At 41.9% G+C, this 20,177-nt stretch overlaps 1 protein-coding gene across 12 annotated transcripts in view; it reads right to left on the bottom strand.

Moving 5' to 3' along the window:
- Nucleotides 1–20,177, bottom strand: part of SMOC1 (SPARC related modular calcium binding 1) — a 142,073-nt gene that overhangs the window by 85,275 nt on the left and 36,621 nt on the right. For all 12 annotated transcript variants that reach the window (XM_027642086.1, XM_027642088.1, XM_027642089.1 and 9 more), the window contains one exon: nucleotides 5,954–6,125. In XM_027642086.1, coding sequence (XP_027497887.1) covers nucleotides 5,954–6,125 — 172 coding nt within the window. The remainder of the gene's footprint in view (nucleotides 1–5,953; nucleotides 6,126–20,177) is intronic.

Genomic DNA, 20,177 nt, shown 5'->3' with positions numbered 1-20,177 from the left:
AAGTTCCCAAATGAAAATGCTTTCTAGTTTCTTCATCTTAGGATACAAGACTGCAGACAGGCATACCTCACTCCTCTCCTGAACATAAAACATAAGCATAAAGCACTTCCACATAGCATCTGCTTTAGTGCTGGCACACTCACAACTACATGACCGAAACTGGATGCTTCAGCACAGAGCTGGTAAGAACAAACATTTTGTGATATCCCCTGTAGTACAAATACATTAGGAGTCCAGGCAGAAGAGAGACTAACCAAGATCTTTGACCAGTTTCTCTAATGAACAGAGAAACATGCATATGATCAAGCCCTAACTGTAAAAAGAAGATAATAAAACATGTGACTGTGGCTCTCCTGGCAATTTTAACTGACATTTATAGTTTAAACTCTCTACTACCACCCAGCAGACCATAGTTCATAACACACCACCACTACACGACAGCGTTTAAGAGCTTTTCGTTGCTCTTTTGCAATTCAACCCTTGGCTCAAGTGATGACTTCAGAAATGGCTGCTGAAGTACAAAGACAGACAATTTTTCTCCTGTACATGAGCACTCGGGACTGATTACGTTTTCCATCCCCTCCTCATAGATTTCCAAAGGTTGTGCCAGTCCTGTTACAGCCTTGATTTGGAGCAATCAACTATATGCCATGCTGAGTGGAGAGGTGTGTGCATATGGCTATCTTTTTCATCCATCTTCCACAGTTCAGTTCCAGTAAAAACAGCACCTTTAATATCAACATTTACCAGTTTGTTTTTAGAAGGACTGTCAATCCTTCTCTTCCTCACTTTATGGGCTAGTACTTTTATACTGTTTGCATCAACATGTGATTTCAGTGGGGTGATTTCACCTTGCTATTTTTGCTTTGTAAATAAGAAAATGTAAAATAACGCATAAGTGCCACTGTTAAAAAGTAGCTGCCAAATAGATCACCCCAAATAAGATGCATAACAAATTTTATTAAAGCCTGATCTTATGATGGTAGGTTCGTATACCCTACTCTGCATTTTGACGGCTTACTTCAAGTGTTTCAGCATTTTTTACTTCTCTCTTTTTAAAAATGTTCTCTGGACTATCAGACACCATGCCTATAAAACAGAGTGGCATTAATGCATTCCAGTTTCACAGACCAGACAGACTAAATTGGACATTCTTCCCCCCCCATTACATTAGGAGAAAAACCAAAACAGGATGACTTCCTTTGAAAGCAGACCTGCTTAATTTTACTTTATCTTCAATCTTGGGTCAGATTTACTGTAGCTAAGAAAGCTGCCTTTTAAAGAAAACTAATTCTCAAGCTGACAGCTGGCAACTAGGAGATTGTTAACTACAAGTGATGTTTTTGATATCCCTGGCCTAGTCTGCAGAACACAGGTGCACATAATTTTGGGTTTTGCAATGAAGTTGGCTAGTTACCATACTTGATCTTATCCATGAACAGTTTATTCAGACACAACTACCGTGTCCCTCCTAATACACACAGTGCACTCCTAAATAGGCCCCAAGAATTCCAGCATCCTCTCTTCAACAGGCAGAAGCAGTACTGACATCACCCAGCATCATAGTATAAAGACCCAAGCTATCCTAATAACACCAGGTAAAACATCTCCAGACATCTGCATAACACTAGCAGCAAATTGACACAATGCAACCACAGAAATTTATCTGTTTAAACTATCTATTTAATTTTAATTCTACTATGTTTGTATCAAAAGCTCAAAGGGCAAAAATTTATCCAAGCTGTTTTTTAACTATTTCTAGTTCCATTAGGTAACTGTCTTACATGCAGGCCAGGTCCCCAGCAGGCAAGAAGTTCCAGCTACACTGAAGTCAGCAGATTCATATCCATTTTCTTCAGCCAATTTGCATAAAAAACAAGCAAAAATGGAACCTGAGCAAACTGCAAAAACATGCCCATCTGTTCTACAGGATATCAATAATTCTTCACTCTTCTCACTGTCAGAGTCCTACACCTGGAATCTCCAACTTCTCTCACACACACTGAATGGTACAGGTTGGAAGAGACCACTGGAGGTCATCTGGTCCAACCTCGACCAGGGTCCCTTGGAGCACACTACTCAGGATTGTGTCCAGATGGCTTTTCGATATCTCCAGGGAAGGAGACTCGACAATGTCTCCAGAAAACTGTTCCAGTGTTCAATTACCTTCACGGCAAAAATGTTCTTCCTCATGCACAGGTGGAACTTTCTGTGTTCCAGTTTCTGCCCATTGCCTCTTGTCCTATCGCTTGGCACCACCAAGAAAAACCTGGTTCCATCCTTTGACACCCTCCTTATATATTGTTGAGATCCCTCTCACTCATATCTTCTCCAGGATAAACAGGCCCAGCTCCCTCAGCCTTCCCTCACAAGTGAGATGCTTCAGTCACCTAATCATTTTCACAGCCCTTCTCTAGACTCATTCTAGGAGCTCTACATCTTTCTTAAACTGGGGAGCTCAGAACTGGACACAGCACTTGATATGTGGCCTCAGTAGGGCTGAGTAGAAAGGCAGGATCACTTCCCTTGACCTGCTAGCAGTGCTCTTCCTAGTGCATCTCAGGATACTGTTGGCCTTCTTGGCCACAAGGGCACACCGCTGGATCATGGACAGCTTGTTGTTTACCAGGACCCTCTAGGTCCTTCTCTGCAGAGCTGCTTTCCAGCAGGTCAGCCCTCAGCCTGGTGCATGGGGTTATTCGTCCCCAGGTGCAGGACTCCACACTTTGTTGAATTTCAAAAGGTTCCACTCTTCCCATCCCTTCAACCTCCAACAAGTCAAGATCGTTCTGAAGAGCTGCACAGCACTCTGGAGCCACTCCTCCCAGCTTTGTGTCATCAGCAAACTTGCTGGAGGCACTCTGCCCCTTCATCTAATTCACTGATGAATAGATTAAACAATACTGAGGCCAGTACTGATCCCTGGGTGACACCACCAGTGACAGGCCTCCAGTGGACTCTGTACCACTGATTATGACTCTCTGGGATCTGTTGTTCAGCCAGTTCTCAAACCACCTCACTGTCCACACATCCAGTCCACACTTCCTGAGTGTCAAAAGCCTTGCTGAAGTCCAGGTAGATGACATCCACTACTCTTCCCTCATCTATCCAGCCTGTTGTCCAACCGTAGAAGGTAACTTGGTTGGTTAACCATGACTTCCCCATCCATGCTGACTACTTCTGATCATCACCTTTTCTACCTTTCATGCTGATGTTCTTTGCTCCTTCTTTGATACTCACATACCATTTCTACTCCAGAGCTCCCTAATTTATTTGGAGCATGCATAAAACCATGCCTAAATTTACCAAGTGATTGAAAGTGACATTTTAGATTTTACTGACTAACTGCTGCCAAGGAGGGACACACTTATTCATAGTCAAGGGAGAATAAAGTAAGTTCAAAGATAAAACACATGGATCTAGCAAGCAGACTAAGTGATTTCAAAATGCCATCTCCCATCCAACAAAAATAGTAGGTAGAGGAGAAAGATTATCTACAAACACCCCATCAGTCAGGAGGAGACCTGTCTTTCCAGAACATTAGCCAGAAGTTGCATTCATCTCCTGTGTCCCAGGACAAAAGCTGAAGACCTGTTAAAATTTCCACCACTAATTTGCAGATAGGTTCACTCTATGCAGTGACTTGTGATTTAAGAACAAGCTCTGTACCAGCAGACTTTCCAAATCAACCACTATAAATCTAAAGGGAAGGTTTTAGAACACTCCTACACTGGGGTTTTTGTAATTAAATAAGCCAAACAAGTTCCTAGAAACCAACCAGTTAACACAGAACTTAAATGTGTTCTAAGTCACGGATATCCAATATACCAATATAACAATCACTGCATAAATCAGTCTTGGCCAATTGTCATGATTAACAAGTATTCATCCTTCATCCTTGCAAAGTTTAGAGGTATAACTCTTATTTGACATCAGATCTTATGATGCCTTCTGACAAAAGATGCAGTTAGAATTGCTTGTCTGTGTATTTTACACACAGCTATACCATCTGGAATATTCTATACAGTCTCATCAGTGAGGCTCCATTTGTCATGGATGCCACAGTTTGATCATTTTAAGCTACTCCTAACTTCTAACCCTTTATGATGTGTGAGTGAGGGTTTGAAAGAAGTTCAGATAATTTAGCACTGAAGGAATTTCACTGAAAAGCAGGTGAGAAAGCTAGCAAGGGATGAGGGCTAGATAAGGGTTATAGTTCCCAAAGAGCTGGCAAGATTTCATCTTTAAAGGTCCTTAATTTCTTGAGAGAGAGCAGAGCATCAAGTTGAATCAAAAAAGTTTGTTCTCACTATGGAAACCATTCTATTTTCCTAGGCACAAGCACAGTTCAAGTCATTGGTATATGACATTGGAAGCCTATCGTAATCTGGGGTGCAGAACCATGCCTTTCTGTCTGCAATATACTTTTTCTTTTACTTATTTCAGCTACCTATTGTTTTCCCCCCTTAGAGAGGGAAGCACAAGTTATAAATGCTCATTTCATAAGGGTAAGTTCTCGGGTACAGTATCTATCACAACTTCATATGACTGAGCTCAATGGCTCATGGGATCCCTTACAGTTCTATGGGAGTTCTCCTATAGAGCATCTCTGTCATCCAGGAGGAATAAAGGCTGCTCAGGGTAAATGTGGTGCCCTACTACAGCAGAAGGTGCTTGAACCCTGTTAGTGATAACTTCCTTTAGCACGGACATACCACACTTCAGATCTCATGTTTCAAGCAACTGAACAGTGCCAGTTCATATACCAATATCAGCCATAGAGTTGCTTATCTAAGCCACTCTGTTCAAGGGATGAAAGCAAAAACAGGACTCCTACTGAACAGCTTCTTACTGTGATACTCAAAAAGGCATCACTTGCAAGAACAGTCCAACTGCTTCTTGTGCACTGGGAAGAAAGCTTCTGAGTTTCCAGCACTCAGAAAGCAGCCTAATTCAAAGGCCTTTATCTATGCTATGTGAGAAGTTACCATAAACCAACCCAGTAGCTGTGACAAAAAAAAAAAAAAAAAATCATACAGGTAAGCTTTTTTCTAATGAGAAACTGTTTATAAGAGTATTTGACATCATGCTCATAATTCACCTGAAGTCTGTCAATATATTGAAAAGGGATTAATATTTTAGATCAAGGAATTTCAAAGATACATTTTTACAACAGTAAAAAATAAACAAAAGCCAGGCTTAAATGCATGCCTATTTATCCTTTCACATGGATTTTAATTAATTTCTTCTGTCACTTTAACCAAGTGCTAAAAACATCTGTGCCATCTGCCCTGTAAGTCAACTGTGCTCTCAGATGGACTCTACTTGATTTTTCACTTCACTGCAGAAGCAAACCATTTGTGTGATGAGACACCAATATTCCTTTAAAAAGTTTTAACTTCCCCTTTAGGTTATGCTGAAGAGCTGAACTGAGGGACAGTATTCACACTTTTAAGTAGATGAACAACAGCAAACAGGTAAAACAAAGCCTCGTAAAGCCTTGCATGCACTATCTTAATTAGTTCAGCACAGAAAGGCTGTGTATGTCCGAAAAGGGATTAGACATTTAGTGTGCATCACACGTTCTTCCCCACTCCATATTCCTATCAGTCAAAGGTATCCTGGTTCCTCACCAGCACAGGTAGCAAGGAAGAAGTCTGCTTTCAGGATTTGATTTCACACTTCCATTCAGCCAGTTGCTTCTGTCTGCAGATACATATTTCAGCCCTTTTTCAGTGATGTCCATGTCTCCTTTGCCTTCTTTCATTGATAGTTCAGCCAGCTCTTACTCTGCTGCCTAAATTCAGACTCAGATACCCATCCTCACATGAAAGCACAGTTTCAAATCAGATTACTCACAGAGCATAGTAGTAAACTCAAGGGTCTAAGAATTCAGTTTCTTACAAGATAGGTTTCCCAGTCCTCCTCTCAGAGGTATTTGAAATCCACGTACCTTTGCACCGGCCACGATGTGTCACGCTCAGACTTGACTCACGGCATTTGGCTCTCTGGTAGTCGCACATGGACTCGTATGTTCTGCCGTCAGAGGCACACAGGGGTTTGGACTGGGACCTGGAGCAATGCAGGTTACACTGAGGGTCTCTGTCGCGGTCGCTTATTAAAAACTGAAGGAAGTGAAAAAAGGAGGGAGAAAAAAAAAAAACAGTTGTTTTGTTTGGTTTCCCAGAACAGAGCATGGTCTATTTTTTTTTATGACAATAATAATATGGTCTATAATGCATTTTAAGCTGCCTACCAAAGCTGACTTTGCCTGAAGGGAACTTTAAATGAAACACGTACATCTTTTAAAAATATCAAGGGTCTTTGCCATTCCATTTTCTTTAATAAAACTAAAACATTACTCACTCTGCCTCACCTCTAAAAACATAAGATGTGCAAAGCCAAACACAACCCACACGGGAAAGGCAATACTGAGTCATAACAGCCCAACTTGCCCAGTGCCCTGCCACAAACAGTATCTGGTATTAGATAATTTTAGTCTGAGACACAAGAAACTTATCATCAAGGACAGAGGAACCCAAATAACCTATCAAGATTGGTTTCAGTAGTTGAGCCACACATGTGGCCAGCTTTATATCACCAGATATTTGGTTTTTAAAGCATTGCTTATATCATCTGTGGATATCACATACAAGGGCATACCTGCACATTCCCAAAGCCACCTTTTGTTCCTTCCTGATGACATCCAGAACAGCTGACAGCTGCATTCCATGCATCCCACAATTTAATTACACACTACATGAAAACCTATGTCCTTTCAGAAATTTAAATTTATTATCTTTTTGAATACTACTTCTTCCTGAAAATTCTATTAGGATGCATCCCATTTTGTATAAACGTGGCATTCCTTGTCAGTCTCCTAATTTGAACAATCCCAACCTCCCAATTTCTCACCCAGACCACTTCCTCCATATCACGATCACTATTGTCTTCATTCTCTGAAGACAGCTTGGCTTCTGCCTCATTTTTGGAAATAGGGAAACCCACAATGCACATGAATGGGTCCCCCTCTTCTGTCGGCTTGTTTCCTGCAAATCCCAACATCTCATCTGCTGTACTCTCAGCTCTACTCTGAGCTGCCTAGAGGGACACCCTGGTCTCTTTCCCAAGTGTCTATTGTCTTCCTGAGGATCCCAACTGACAGCCTTCTTTCCATAAACACCAGCACAAAGTTTTGGCAAGACATGATAGTAGCAGCCTGTCCTGGGTTACACAAAAATTCTGGTATCCATCTTTCCTTTTCTTTTTTCTCCAAATATGCCTTTTTGGCTTTTTGGTGTTTTGCCATCTTCAAAGAGACTGAACTGCTGTGATTAATGACTCAAACATTCAACCACCTGCAGTGACCGCCCAGGTGCTGTCAGAGACTGGATTATTGGTGCTCGTGGCTCAATCAGCAGCAACTTCCACTGACAACCACCACTTCGACCGACAAACATCGAAATTGCAACAACCAAGTCTAGTTGCTGGATGCAATTAGTGTCTTTCAGGTCCTCCCAGTTGCCAGGGGGGTCCGCAGCCCTTCTCTGACTGCCTGTACCAACACTGCAGCCTCACTCCAGCCCCACCCAAGCATCTGCAGGTACCAACTCCTAGCTATCTACCATTTCCTTCTAGCGCTGACTCTGACTGTTCCTGCCAGGTTTTCCAGGCTTGAGATAAGTGAACCATATGGAAGGACGGCCATCCTGTCTCTGTCCTGTGGTCAGAAGTGTTTTTTCCAGGTGGAGGAAGCCAGCCACCATCTCAATTTGGTCCAGTGGGCAGGGCTTGAGAAGTTTCTCCTCATCAGTTGGTTTAACCCAGTTTTAACAGTATTGTTATTAGCATTCTTCTTCATAAAGAATTATTTGCTCTCTTTTTCTCTCTCTCTGTTGGAGAAACCAGGGGTATTGAATCCGAGGAAGGAGACTTCTGTCTGAGGTCTCCATCCCTCCAAATTGTCTCAAACTGAGACAGCCCTTTTCACTTCTCATGCTACTTCTCTTAGGGGTTTAACTATTACCCCAACCCAAACACCTGCTCACAGGAAGATTTCAGGGGACTCTTCAAAGAAGTTACACGAGGATTAAGCAAAGAAAAGAGAAGTTAAACCTGCTTTGCATTTCCTTTTCTCTAGCTTCCATTTCTAAAACCTCTCACAAGCCTGGGGGCACCAGAACTGCTCTCTAACACACTGATATCCCAGTTTGCTGTCAGAGCTGGCTGGCAAGTGGGCATTGACTGACACCCTGCCTGCATGCACAAAGCCACAGCTCCCCAAGTGTGTTGATAGCTGGATGCCTTACAGGGAAGTGTGAGTCATTGCCATAATCACCTTGGTGTTACAGTTTCCTACAAAGCTGTCTACTCAATGCTTGGAGGTTAAAGCTGTTGAAAAAACACTGCCTGAAGTCTAGTTTGGGTTGGTTTTTAACCACTCTGAGAACATGCATCTCTGAAATTTGGTTGTTGGTTTGGTTTTTTTATATTAAAAAAAAAAAATTCTTCACCCCCTTTCTCCCCCCCAATTAAATGAAAAGCAATTGAGAAGTTTCATACTGCTCAATCTTTTGAAGACTGATGCATTATTAAAAACACGACACCTGGGAAAAGTAAACAAGGTTTGCCTTTTTTTTTTTTTTTTACTTTTGGTGGGGCAAACTTTTTTCAAAATCTCATCTGTCAGAGACTCACCAAAATTTGTAGCAGCATAGTGTTTTTAAAATGTTTTTGTTCCTTTTCTGCAACACTTTCTATAACCTGGCAACACTTGTTCCAAATGGGAAATTGGAAAATTTAACCCTTTAAAAAGGGAATTTTATATGGTTTATAGAGACCTGGACTAGACTATAAAAAACACTGTAAAGCTGGACCAGATTTTTTTCTTTTTAAGGGCTGGATTATCACAAGTTAGCTTGGAATTGCTCTGGCTACAGTAATGTCTTTCTGTAGCCCCCAAAATGCAATCATCACCAGTGACTGTAAAAACACAGCAAAGAGCAGCAGACTGAAGATGCTGAAGCCTTTTCCCAGCATGTGACATCAGGGATCCTGAAAGACTCAAGGTTTTTCAGCTGTCTGTATGAATAAACAGACTTAAGAGCAGAGCTGCCTGGTAGGATAGTATGGCGCACATGCAACAAATAAATATTCAATTTAACACAGAAGCCATTCCGGTTTAGAAGGAACACACATATCTTCCAAGCTGAGGGCTTGAGCTACTGGCATGAAACTTTTCACAAATTCCTTGTGTCAGAAGCTGAGTTCCACAGATCCGAGTTATCCAGAGGTGCAATGAAAAAGCTAGAACACTGGTTCTCAGCATCAAACCATATTATCAATTTATTGAAAGTCATCTTGTATCAAGAAAACTCACTTAAGCCTTCCACAGCCTGTACAAAAGCACTCAGTATAGAGGGACCTTGGGCACCAGGAACACCCCTTCTTCCAGAAAGGGCATCTCTGAAGAACAGAGGGTTATTCTCGGGGCTGACAAACAAGTTAAACCTAAGGCTGTGGAAGAGCTTTCCTCAGGTGCCTCCCTGCAGATAGAGAAACACCTCGACATTGATTAATTATGAGGGCCTGAGGAAACATGTAGAGCACCCCAGTGCAGGCCATGAAGTTCTTGCCTGCCCAAATTCAGCCAAGAATCATGTTATTACAAAAGAAAAAAAAAAAAATCAAAGCCTTTTTAGCATTTGTAATTTGGATTACAGTAGGGAGCCCACACAGCATGTTAGGTGCTTTCCAGACACTGAAGATGCCACACCTGCCTTGCCAAAAAGTTTATGGTTTACGTAGTTGCACAAGATAGTGCTTGTTTTGTTCAGGGAAATTGTAACTGTATAAGTCTGCATTAATTTCAAGACCAATCCAGGATCACGCCTGTCTGATTGGGGTTCTTCTCATGCAAGCAAACAGCCCTGCCAGAAAGGCCAGCAATACCTCCAGGAGATCCGAAGGGCTTCAAAAACACCCTTACAGTACGACACCTGCTTCACTGTAGCTCACAGCCCATGTCTTTGCTCAGCATCCCTGCCACCTTTCAGATAGTAAAATAGTGTTTCTTTGTCCCATTTCTAGCTGGTAAGAATTGATGCTACAGAAGTGATGATCAATACAGACTATCCAGAGACATTTAATATACTAGCTATTTTGAGTGTACATCCCCTCCCGCCCAGCACAGAAAGTCTTCCTTCTAGCATTTTGCCTGTTTGAGAGCATGACATCTGCCCTTCCTCATAGGCAACCTCAGCTACATGAAGAAAAACCTAGGATGAATGTCAAAATGTATCTGCCATGGGGAGACTACTTGGATCTATAATTTCAACAGCTAGGACTACAATCTTTACATTACTTCTCCCCAGTTCTTTATTCCTACTTCAAGCAAGCAGGCATCACTTTTCAAAGAACACAGCCCTGCTCCAGAAAAGCACCTTGGTCACTGCAGGAGGTACTGCTAAGCCAGGCTGAGGGCTGTGAGCAATTGTGCACAAGTTACCCTAATGCCTGGCTACCCACCCTCCCCAGACAAAGCCGAGGCAGTAACATGAGTCTCTGGTCCCTTCAGGGGAAGACTGGCAAGGTATATATTCTGCCTTTAACACCAGATGTCCTATGGTGACCCTTGAAGCTCAAATCAGAGCTTGATGTCTAAACAGCTTCAGGACACACACAGAGATAGACTTTGCAAATAACAGAATCACCACTCACAGAGCAGTGCTTGGTGCTCTACACAACAGACACACAACACGAGCAGACATGGGACTCAGGGGGAAAAGTAACTCTGCAAATATGTGCAGCACCAGTAGGTTTCCAGGCTTCATATAGAAAGAAGAACCAAACAAACAAGCCACCACCACAAAAAAACAACCCACAAATACAAAACCCCACAAAACCTAGAAGGACTGATCTATTTTAAAACTAGGAAAAAGTTAAAATTGACCAGATTGCAAATGGGGTCCCCCGAATGTAGACTCAATACTAAAATAAAGCGTAAGTAACACTAGTATTAAGCAACAGTATTTGTATTCTTGTAGCATTTGTTTACACTAAGGGAATCTGCACAGCTCCTATACCAGTCAGTTTGAGTCCCTGCCCTAAAAAGCTTCCAGTTGTACGTAGCTCTCAGAGCATCTTTTTAATGTCAAGTGTTCTATCTGTATAAGGACACAAACCTCCTCCTTTAGCAAGTACATTTACACAGGTGCTTGCAGTAACCACTTTCTAAACTGCTTTCTGCTTCTTCAGACTTGAAAAGAAAACAGAAAGATAAGAGGTCAGAATGAAGTTAACTTTGCCAACAAAGCATATCTGTTCTTTTTCTCCACACCTCAACACCACTGCTGACAAACAACAAACACTGATTAAAGGGGTTTTAATGCCTGTGAAGGAAAGCAGACTCCCTGCAGCTGCACAGCAGCTGGGAACACTTGGGTTATTTAGCAGAGAAAGGTCTGACCCCACAAGTGAAAATGAGCTTGGTGGTCACTCATTCTGTTCACCATCTGGGTACATTATAAGAACAAACAGAACAGCACAGCCCTTTGTGACAGAGGGAAGAGAAAGGGCCAAGGCATTGTAGTACCACAGTAACATGCTTTAGCATGGCTTCAGGGAAAAGAGGGAGGAAGGGACACAAATGACATAAACGTGAGAAAGTGGAAGTCTATTGAGAAACAAATCTAGAAGAAAAGAGTTCACTACAGATCAAAACAGAGGTGCCTCTGCTATTTAGCAGCTTTGCTTCCAATTAGCACTGAAGAGTGCTGCTGTCTAACAAAACTGAAATGGAGAAAATAGCACATTTTACTCCTGTTTTGGCAGACTTCAAGTTTGCAGACCCTTAGAATACATTTTGAGAAAGAGTGATTGATCTAGGTATAATCAGATCACCCACTCTGACTTTAAGCACTCAGACTGGCCTGAGTACAAACGAGCAAGTCCTTCCCAGGGAGAATTTCCCAGGAATACCATACCACTTTATACATTAATGGAAAGTATAAACTTCTGGGCATTCTTTTGCTGTCGGAAAGAAGCATTTCACATTTTTATGCCTTAGTTTCAGGCTCCAAACTGGTGCAACCAGCCATTCTGGAGGCAGAGCTGGAACCAAGTCCTAGTTTTAATCATGGCTAGATTCTCAGCCCCACGGTGGGTTGCCCACAGGGCACAAGGACTTCAACTTTGACCACTGGTTTTGAACTTCAGCCAAGTTTCCTGCCACAGAACCATAAGTCTAGCATGCCTCACAGGGTCAAAGATCCTATTGTGAGCTAGAGACCCAAAACACCTGGCTTCTAGGAGCACAAAGAAGACACTTTGAAATCCTTAAAAACTCTGTCAGAGAAAGGACTGTCAGGGCTTGCAGTCTCACATGTGCAGAAAGATATCAACCAGCCAGAGTCACCACAACTTGAACATCTGACCAGGCTGTCCAGGCTCTATCCTGAAAGTGCCCACACAGCCTCAGAACCTATGAAGTGAAAAAAGGCTTTTGAAGTGAGCTTCCTGGGAAGTCTGTCATGTGTTTTGGAGAAGGGGGAAGAAGAGATCAATCTATTTAATACACTCTTTTTTGGAAACGCTCACAAGTTTGTACTTCACTGGCATCTGGATTACTTTGTCTTAAAATCACATTCTTAAACCAAAGTTTCTCAAAGTCCTGCACCTTAACAAGTTCCAGTCCTTGTGTGGGTTTTTCTAATATCCTACAGTTTTATACTAAGACTTAAGGTATTCCCAACAGATTTTAGATGGCCACAGCACTTTCCTCAGGCAGAAGGTACTTACAAGAATGGTATTATAATACTTTTATTCCTCCATTCATCCCTCCTGCAAAGTGAGGAGTCTAGCCTAAGTTAAAGCACCACTTATGTTTCAACCCCAGGCTCACAGCTGTGCAAGTAAGAATGGGTTTGAAGTACACAGCCTGTGCTTGAGGATGGTAAAGGCTGGGCAAACATATGGGATCACACTGCAGAGCCAGCAAACTCCAGATTCATTCACATTAGTTGAATTCAAGACAGTTTTTGATCTTATAGGCTAGATACCTCTTTTTTTCTACCATGACTCTCCCTTTCCCCACACTATCCTCCCTTGATCTTTGTTTTGTGCAAGCCACTTGTATTGGGTCTGGTTGAGGTGGAGTTCATTTCCCCATATAGCCCTCACAGTACTGTGCTTTGCTTTGGTAGCTAGAAGGGTGTTGATAACACACTGGTGTTTTGGCTCCTGCTGGGCACAGCATCAGCACTGTAACATTCCTTCCTCAGTTGAGGGCAAGATCCTGGGAGGGGACACAGGTAAGCCAGCTGACCCAAACTGACCAAAGGGATATTCTGTACCATATGATGTCAGCTCGGATATAAAAGCTAAGGCAAGGAGCAGGAAGGCAGGCATTCCTTGTCTCCAATGGCTGCCTGCTAAGGAACTGTTGCATGTGCTGAAGCCCTGCTTCTTGGGAGTGGCTGACCATCACTGCTGATGGGAAGTAGAGAATAAACCTTGTTATTTTCTGCTTTGCTTTTGTGCACACAAGCTTCCACTTTGCTTTTGCTTTAAATAAACTGCCTTATCCCAACCCACGAGTTGTTTTTCCACCTTACTCTCTCCCCTGTCCAGCTAGGAAGTGGAGTGATAGAGCAGCTGGGTGGGCACTTGGCATCCACCACACCACTACAATGAAGGACAGCACTTAATTATTGTGCTTCACCTGTTAGATGACTTCTAGCTAAGAGATAATGCTTTGGTTTTCTTCACAAACTGACCACCAAACATGATGCAGCAGCTGTGCTCTGCTTTTAGATGAGGTACTTGATCTAGAAAAGCTGCCTAAAGGAGTATTTGAAGTGCCCACCAAGGGTTCAGGAGAAACCCTTAGATTTGGACCTCATCCCAGAGCAGTTCTCTGGGCTTTCTGTTGCTATGATTTTGTTTTTCATAGAAAAAAAAAAAAAGAAAGCATTGCTGTCAGGGAGTGAACTTTTAAAATTTTATCTTTTTTGCCTTTGAGGTGCAAGTTTATGCAAGTGATTAACTACAGTTGGCTTGTGGAAAAGAAAATGCCAGAGATATCAAGGAAAAGAAGTTAATTTCAGATTTTAAAATAATCTGTTTTCCACACAATTTTTATCCACATGCCTATATCACCTTTATAAAAATGTAACTTCAATTTTGTAAATCTCAAGTTTAAGCATTTTGTAAGTTGTACCACAGATCAGTATACCAATCATCTGAACAGAGGAGGAAACCAAAACTCAAACACAAAACGGAATTTTCATCTTAAGTCTCACATTTCTAACACACGACTTCTAAACCTTTCTAGTAATTTTGGTGGTATTAATGTAAATACTGACTTAATTCCTTTGAAATAATTAATTCAGCTTCTGTCAAAGCTCACTCTCCTACTCAGATTGTTCACGCAGCAAAGGTGACATGTAAGCCTAGAACAAACTTGAGATTAAATTTAATTTGTCAAACACATTGACAAGACAAAGCATATTTAACTTGGACTATTTCTTCTCTTTACCTTTGCTACTACACATGTTGAACCAGATAGAAAACCCAAATGTTAGAGCAGAGAGGCAATGAACTTCTCCCCAAGAAAAATTCCATTGATATATGTAGTATGTTAACCTTGACTGGACACGAAGTGCCCACCCAGCCTCTCTATCACTCCCCTTTCCCACTAGAAAAGAGGAGAAAGAATAAGATGGAAAACTACTTGTGGGTTGGGGTAAAGCAGTTTACTAAAGCAAAAAGCAAAAGCTTGCACATGCAAAAAGCGAAGCAGAAAATAACGAGGTTTATTCTCTACTTCCCATCAGCAGCGATGGTCAGCCACTCCCAAGAAGCAGGGCTTCAGCACATGCAACAGTTCCTTAGCAGGCAGTCATTGGAGACAAGGAATGCCTGCCTTCCTGCTCCTTGCCTTAGCTTTTATATCCGAGCTGACATCATATGGTACGGAATATCCCTTTGGTCAGTTTGGGTCAGCTGGCTTACCTGTGTCCCCTCCCAGGATCTTGCCCTCAACTGAGGAAGGAATGTTACAGTGCTGATGCTGTACCCAGCAGGAGCCAAAACACCAGTGTGTTATCAACACCCTTCTAGCTACCAAAGCAAAGCACAGTACTGTGAGGGCTATATGGGGAAATGAACTCCACCTCAGCCAGACCCAATGCAATATAAAATGTGGAATCTTGGCTTCAGTCAATTGTATTGTTTAATAACATGATCTGGTTTAAGGAATCCTGTGCTTATTCAGCATAACTCAAAAAAACAAACTAAAAACATCCTTCTGTGTAATTTATGCCAAGGTAATCTCTGAGTAACCATAACCCCCACTTCAGTTTGTTAAAATAATTGAGGCTGTGCATCTCCCCTGGCAAATGTAGCAGGATTACAACTTTGTGCTGTCATTAGGTGAGAAGTCAGCTATTCCATTGTAATGGGATATGTTTTTCTCAAATGAAGCTCTCAGAAAAGCAGAAGGGTTGAAGTAATACCAGGTGTATATTTCAACAAAGGACAGTATCTCAAGCAGGATTTCCAGAAATAGCCATCCCTGTGTTTACACAAGTGTTAGCACACTAAATGCTTTAAACCACTGCATTTTAACCCATTGCACACTATTGGCCCCAATTCTTTTGAATCATGGAGGAGGTTGAAATACATACTTTCTTACCCTCCAATGTATAAACCACAAAAAGTCAGTTCCAGGGCTCGTACAGTTCTGTGCACTGATGTGGGAAGTCTAGTCACTTACAGAAAGTGGCTATGAAATAACACTTTCTTGACCCTATTGCCCCCCTTGTACTACTTTTAGTAGGACTGGCTACGCAGTCAGCCTAGGAAACCTTCTTCCCCACCATTTACAAGAGCTTGGAGTACTGCAGACACAATGGGCAAGCTGTGGGGCCATCACTTCTGAGCTCTTGAAGTGTTAGAAGATGGAAGTTTACCTAATTAGATCTGGCTGCATAATTCACAGTAATCATAGAATGGCTTGATTTGAAAGGGACCTTAAACAACCTCTAGTTCCTACTCCCCTGCCATGGGCAGGGACATCTTACACTAAACCAAGTTGCTCCAAGCCCCACCCAACCTGGTCTTAAACACTTCCAGAATGCGGCATCCATAACTTCTCTGGGCAACCTGTTTCAGCGCTTCACCACCCTCACAGTAAAGAAATTCTTCCTAATATCTAATCTAAACCTGTTCTCAGTTTGGATGCATTCCCCCTTGTCCTGTCAGGTTCTTCTACATGCTCTTCTAAATAGTCTCTCTCTCCATCTTTCTTGTAGGCTCCCTTGCACCTACATTTAGTTTCCCCTCTGCCTATATTTAGTTTCTTCCTAATAATTCCACTAGAACCATTCTGCAGCCTGTCTTGAATTTGTCTTAAAATTTCTACTAGTGCAAGTTTGCTAGCATTACAGTAATACTGTTCACTATGCTGTAATGAGCAGCATAATGCTTCCTTGTTCCAAAAGGCAGAAGAGTCTTGTTATAAGCCTTCACATGAGTCTTCGCTATGTGCTGTGGGGATACACATAAACTGCAAGCATGTGCGATGACAACCGAGTTTTGCTGGAGCATTCTTAAATGAATAATCTGTTTGATGAAGTACAAATTCTGTTGATTTTCCATCAGTAGCCTGATAGGTATAAAGGGCTTCCTTTTAAATCCAACCACCCTAAAATTTGTCATCATCACCTGACATCAATTCATTCAGACCTCCTTCTCTTAAGCACCTTCTCATGCTGTCTTTCAAGAACTCAAAGAACTCTGCCCTTTACTTCCACAGCATTATGCTGAAGAGTTTCGCACCTACTTTAAATGGAGTCTCCAAGTCAGTTGGCAAGCTTTCCAAACACCCCAAACTGACAAGATAAAACCCACATCTTCTCCCCTCATCACCCATTCTTCACAATAAGACAAAACTTCCTATACATGCCAGAGACTGCCCACTGCAACAAGTGGGTATCAAGCCTTACCAAAGACAGCTTTGTAAGCCGAACACTGTCTCCTAGGTAAGTACCATTCCCTTTAGCATGCACACAAAACATGTTATGTAAGCACACACAGCACAACAGTTGCAGCTGAGCTCAAGCCAGATACCATTTCCCCACTTTCTAGTCTACATCACCACCAATGTCTCCCTTCAGTCACAGCTACATTTATTAGACATTATTACTGTAAGCAAAGCAGGTGCATGAAGAAGACTACCATCTCTGGAACTGCTCTATTCTGCTAGGAGAGAGTCTCATAGGGAGACATGATGATTGAACATAGTTTACAAACACGGTTTGGCCACCACATCTTTAGCTCAAATGGATATCAAACTGTACAAAGGCACTTCTTACATCACAAATGTTTTTTCCTTGTACATCTTCCAGTATGGAGAATACCACACATTATAACTCCATAGCTCTGCAAGTTTCAGTCCTCAAATCAGTTCCTCTAAAATGCTGACAGAGGCATTGAAACTGAAGCTGGCATCCAGCCTTCATTATGGTTGGTGTTTCTGCGGCCAACAGCAGAACCAAGAAGTAGATATTAGAAGCATCTGAACTCATTAGCTCAAAACCCAGCAAGGGCTGGCTGCCTATCAGTAGATGCATACTTTATGAATGCAAAGTCAAATTCCATTGTGCAGAAGGGATATTAAAAAGGAGGTACTGAGAATACTCAACAGTCTTCTTTCCTTAACTATATTTTTACCCCTACATGCTCCAAAGATAATGATTAACCAAAGGTAACTCTCGGGAAGATGGCTACATCAGGAGCTTCTCCCCATTTAATTTTACTTTACATGTTCTATCATCAGCACTTCAGTGTCAAAGTTTCTGAAGCACTATTATTACTTCTGTCTGGGGACACAACTTTCTTGACTTGTCTCCTTCTATAGGCCTACCTTGCCATCTCCAGAGAGATGTTCAGAGTTGGGTTCTGGCCCCAGCAGCTATAAGGAAGGTTGCTGCTATTACTGTTACTCCTCTGAAGCGTCACAGACAGTGAAACTGAAAAAAAGACTGGAATTTCACCTTGTTTAAACATATCATGTACTCTCATTAAATACAGAGTAGATCCTGTTTCAAATATCATGAAAGTAGCAGCTGTCTTACATTTATTAGTAACATTATTCTAGTGCTGTTAAAAAGAAAGGGTTTTTTCTAATACCATAGAGGTTGTGTTATCCCTGAACTTCCAGTCTACAGATTAAGAGGCAACAACAATAAAGACACTTTCTCATTAGCAGAAGAACATTAACTTTTCAGTTAATAGCTATGAGGGACCATTTGCTCCCCCCACAAATCACTTCAGTAGTGATGTCTGCCTACCAATACATGCAGTTATTTGACATGAAGATCACATGCATCTGATCTGCAGACAGGTAGTTTCAGAGACTCAACTTTATACAAGTCAGTGGATAACATACATAAACACCATTTAGAAATCTTAACACTTGCTTTAGCAGACCAGCAGAGACTCTTCTGAATAGCCCTCCATTAGGGTGCTGTTGTTGTTATAAGGATCCTAGGTTTGGCTTCATAAGACTCACTGCTTCAAGTACCAAATCCACCTTGGTGGATTGCACAGTGACCCAAACAGACACATTAAATACAAGGCAAAGTTTAAATCCAGAAGCAAATAACCCAGTCCTTCTAACTAAGAAAAATGTGCCAGTCAGGAATTTAGACCAAGAAGGAAAGAATCAGGAAAGAATGTACAAAATAGAAGTGAAACTCCTGTCAAAAGCCAGAAAAAAATAAACTTTTTATATCAATTCCCTCTTTCTACTTATATTTAAAACAAATGCTTCCCTCCATTTTGTAGGGGTAACCCTCCAGAGTTTAGTCCTATGTCCAAAGTAAGTGCTGGACAATGCTTTCTTAGACTGTCAGGCAATTATAGCCTTCAGGGACAGCACAGGCAGTAGCAGAGAAGCTTTCCCCATCACCAAAGTCCTTCTGGATCACAAATTAAGGAAGCTGCTGCAAACAGAAGGCTCAGGAAAGAAACTTCAGTTCTGCTGGCTTGAAACTAACTCTTTCTTTCCTGCTGCCACCTCATAAAATGTCACTTAATATGACTATCTAAATATATGACAAAAATCTTTGCATTAAAGACAAGACACATGGACTGGTTGCTTCATGAGTTGGAACAGCTACAGAGACAGTTCTAAGATAAGCTGTTCGTGTGAGCCAAGAATGAAGGATCCTTGTTAGCGGCACCATGGTTAGCTCTAATGCCATCATCTGCTGTTAGACAACATTCAGAAGAGTAAATATACTTTCCATTTCTGCAGACAGGATTTGTTTACAGTAGTTACTTGTCTTTCTTCAAAACTGTAGCAGTAACCTAGCTGCTGACTGCTGAACTTGGAGGAAAAAAAACCAAACAGGTCAAGCATCTCTACTGCACTAAAGAGTCAAACTAGGCAACACCATTTCAAACCAGCAAGTTGACAGCAAGTTGTTGGCGTGCAAGGTTTTCTAGCCTATCCAAGTACAGTTCACGTGCCTCCCAATATCTTGGGGGTGAGATGTTGCATTTTATCACTGTTGCTGAATTATTGAGCAATATTACTATACGCTAGCATAAAAACCTGTTTTAGCATGAAAATCTGTTCGCACAGGTAAGACGTATTGAAGCGACATGTGGTTTGTATGACGTTCCCAGCAGAATTCCTCCTGCTGAGATCTACAAGGAAACATAGAACAGAATAATTTAGTTTGGAAAAGACCTCTAAAATCAAGTCCAACCATTAACCCAGCACTGCCAAGTCCACCACTAAACCGTGTCCCTAAGTGCCACATTGATGCACCTTTTAAATGCCTCCAGGGATGGTGACTCAACCATTTTCTTGGGCAGCCTGTTCCAATGCTTGACAACCCTTTCAGTGAATAAATTTTTCCCAATATCCAACCTAAACCTTCCCCTGGTGCAACTTTAGGCCATTTCCTTTTGTCCTGTCTCTTGCTGTGTGGGAGAAGAGGTTGACCCCCACCTCACTACAACCTCCTTTCAAGTAGTTGTAGAGAGCAATAAGGTCTCATCTAAGCCTCCTTTTCTCCAGGCTAAACAAACCCAGCTCCCTCAGCTGCTCCTCATAAGACTTGTGCTCTAGATCCCTCCCCAGCTTCATTGCCCTTCTCTGGACA

Source organism: Corapipo altera, unplaced genomic scaffold, assembly GCF_003945725.1.
Source record: "Corapipo altera isolate COAL_440 unplaced genomic scaffold, ASM394572v1 23b, whole genome shotgun sequence".
NCBI classification, from domain to species: domain Eukaryota; kingdom Metazoa; phylum Chordata; class Aves; order Passeriformes; family Pipridae; genus Corapipo; species Corapipo altera.
Note: the sequence above shows the minus strand (reverse complement) of the source record. Positions and strands in the feature narration are given on the sequence as shown.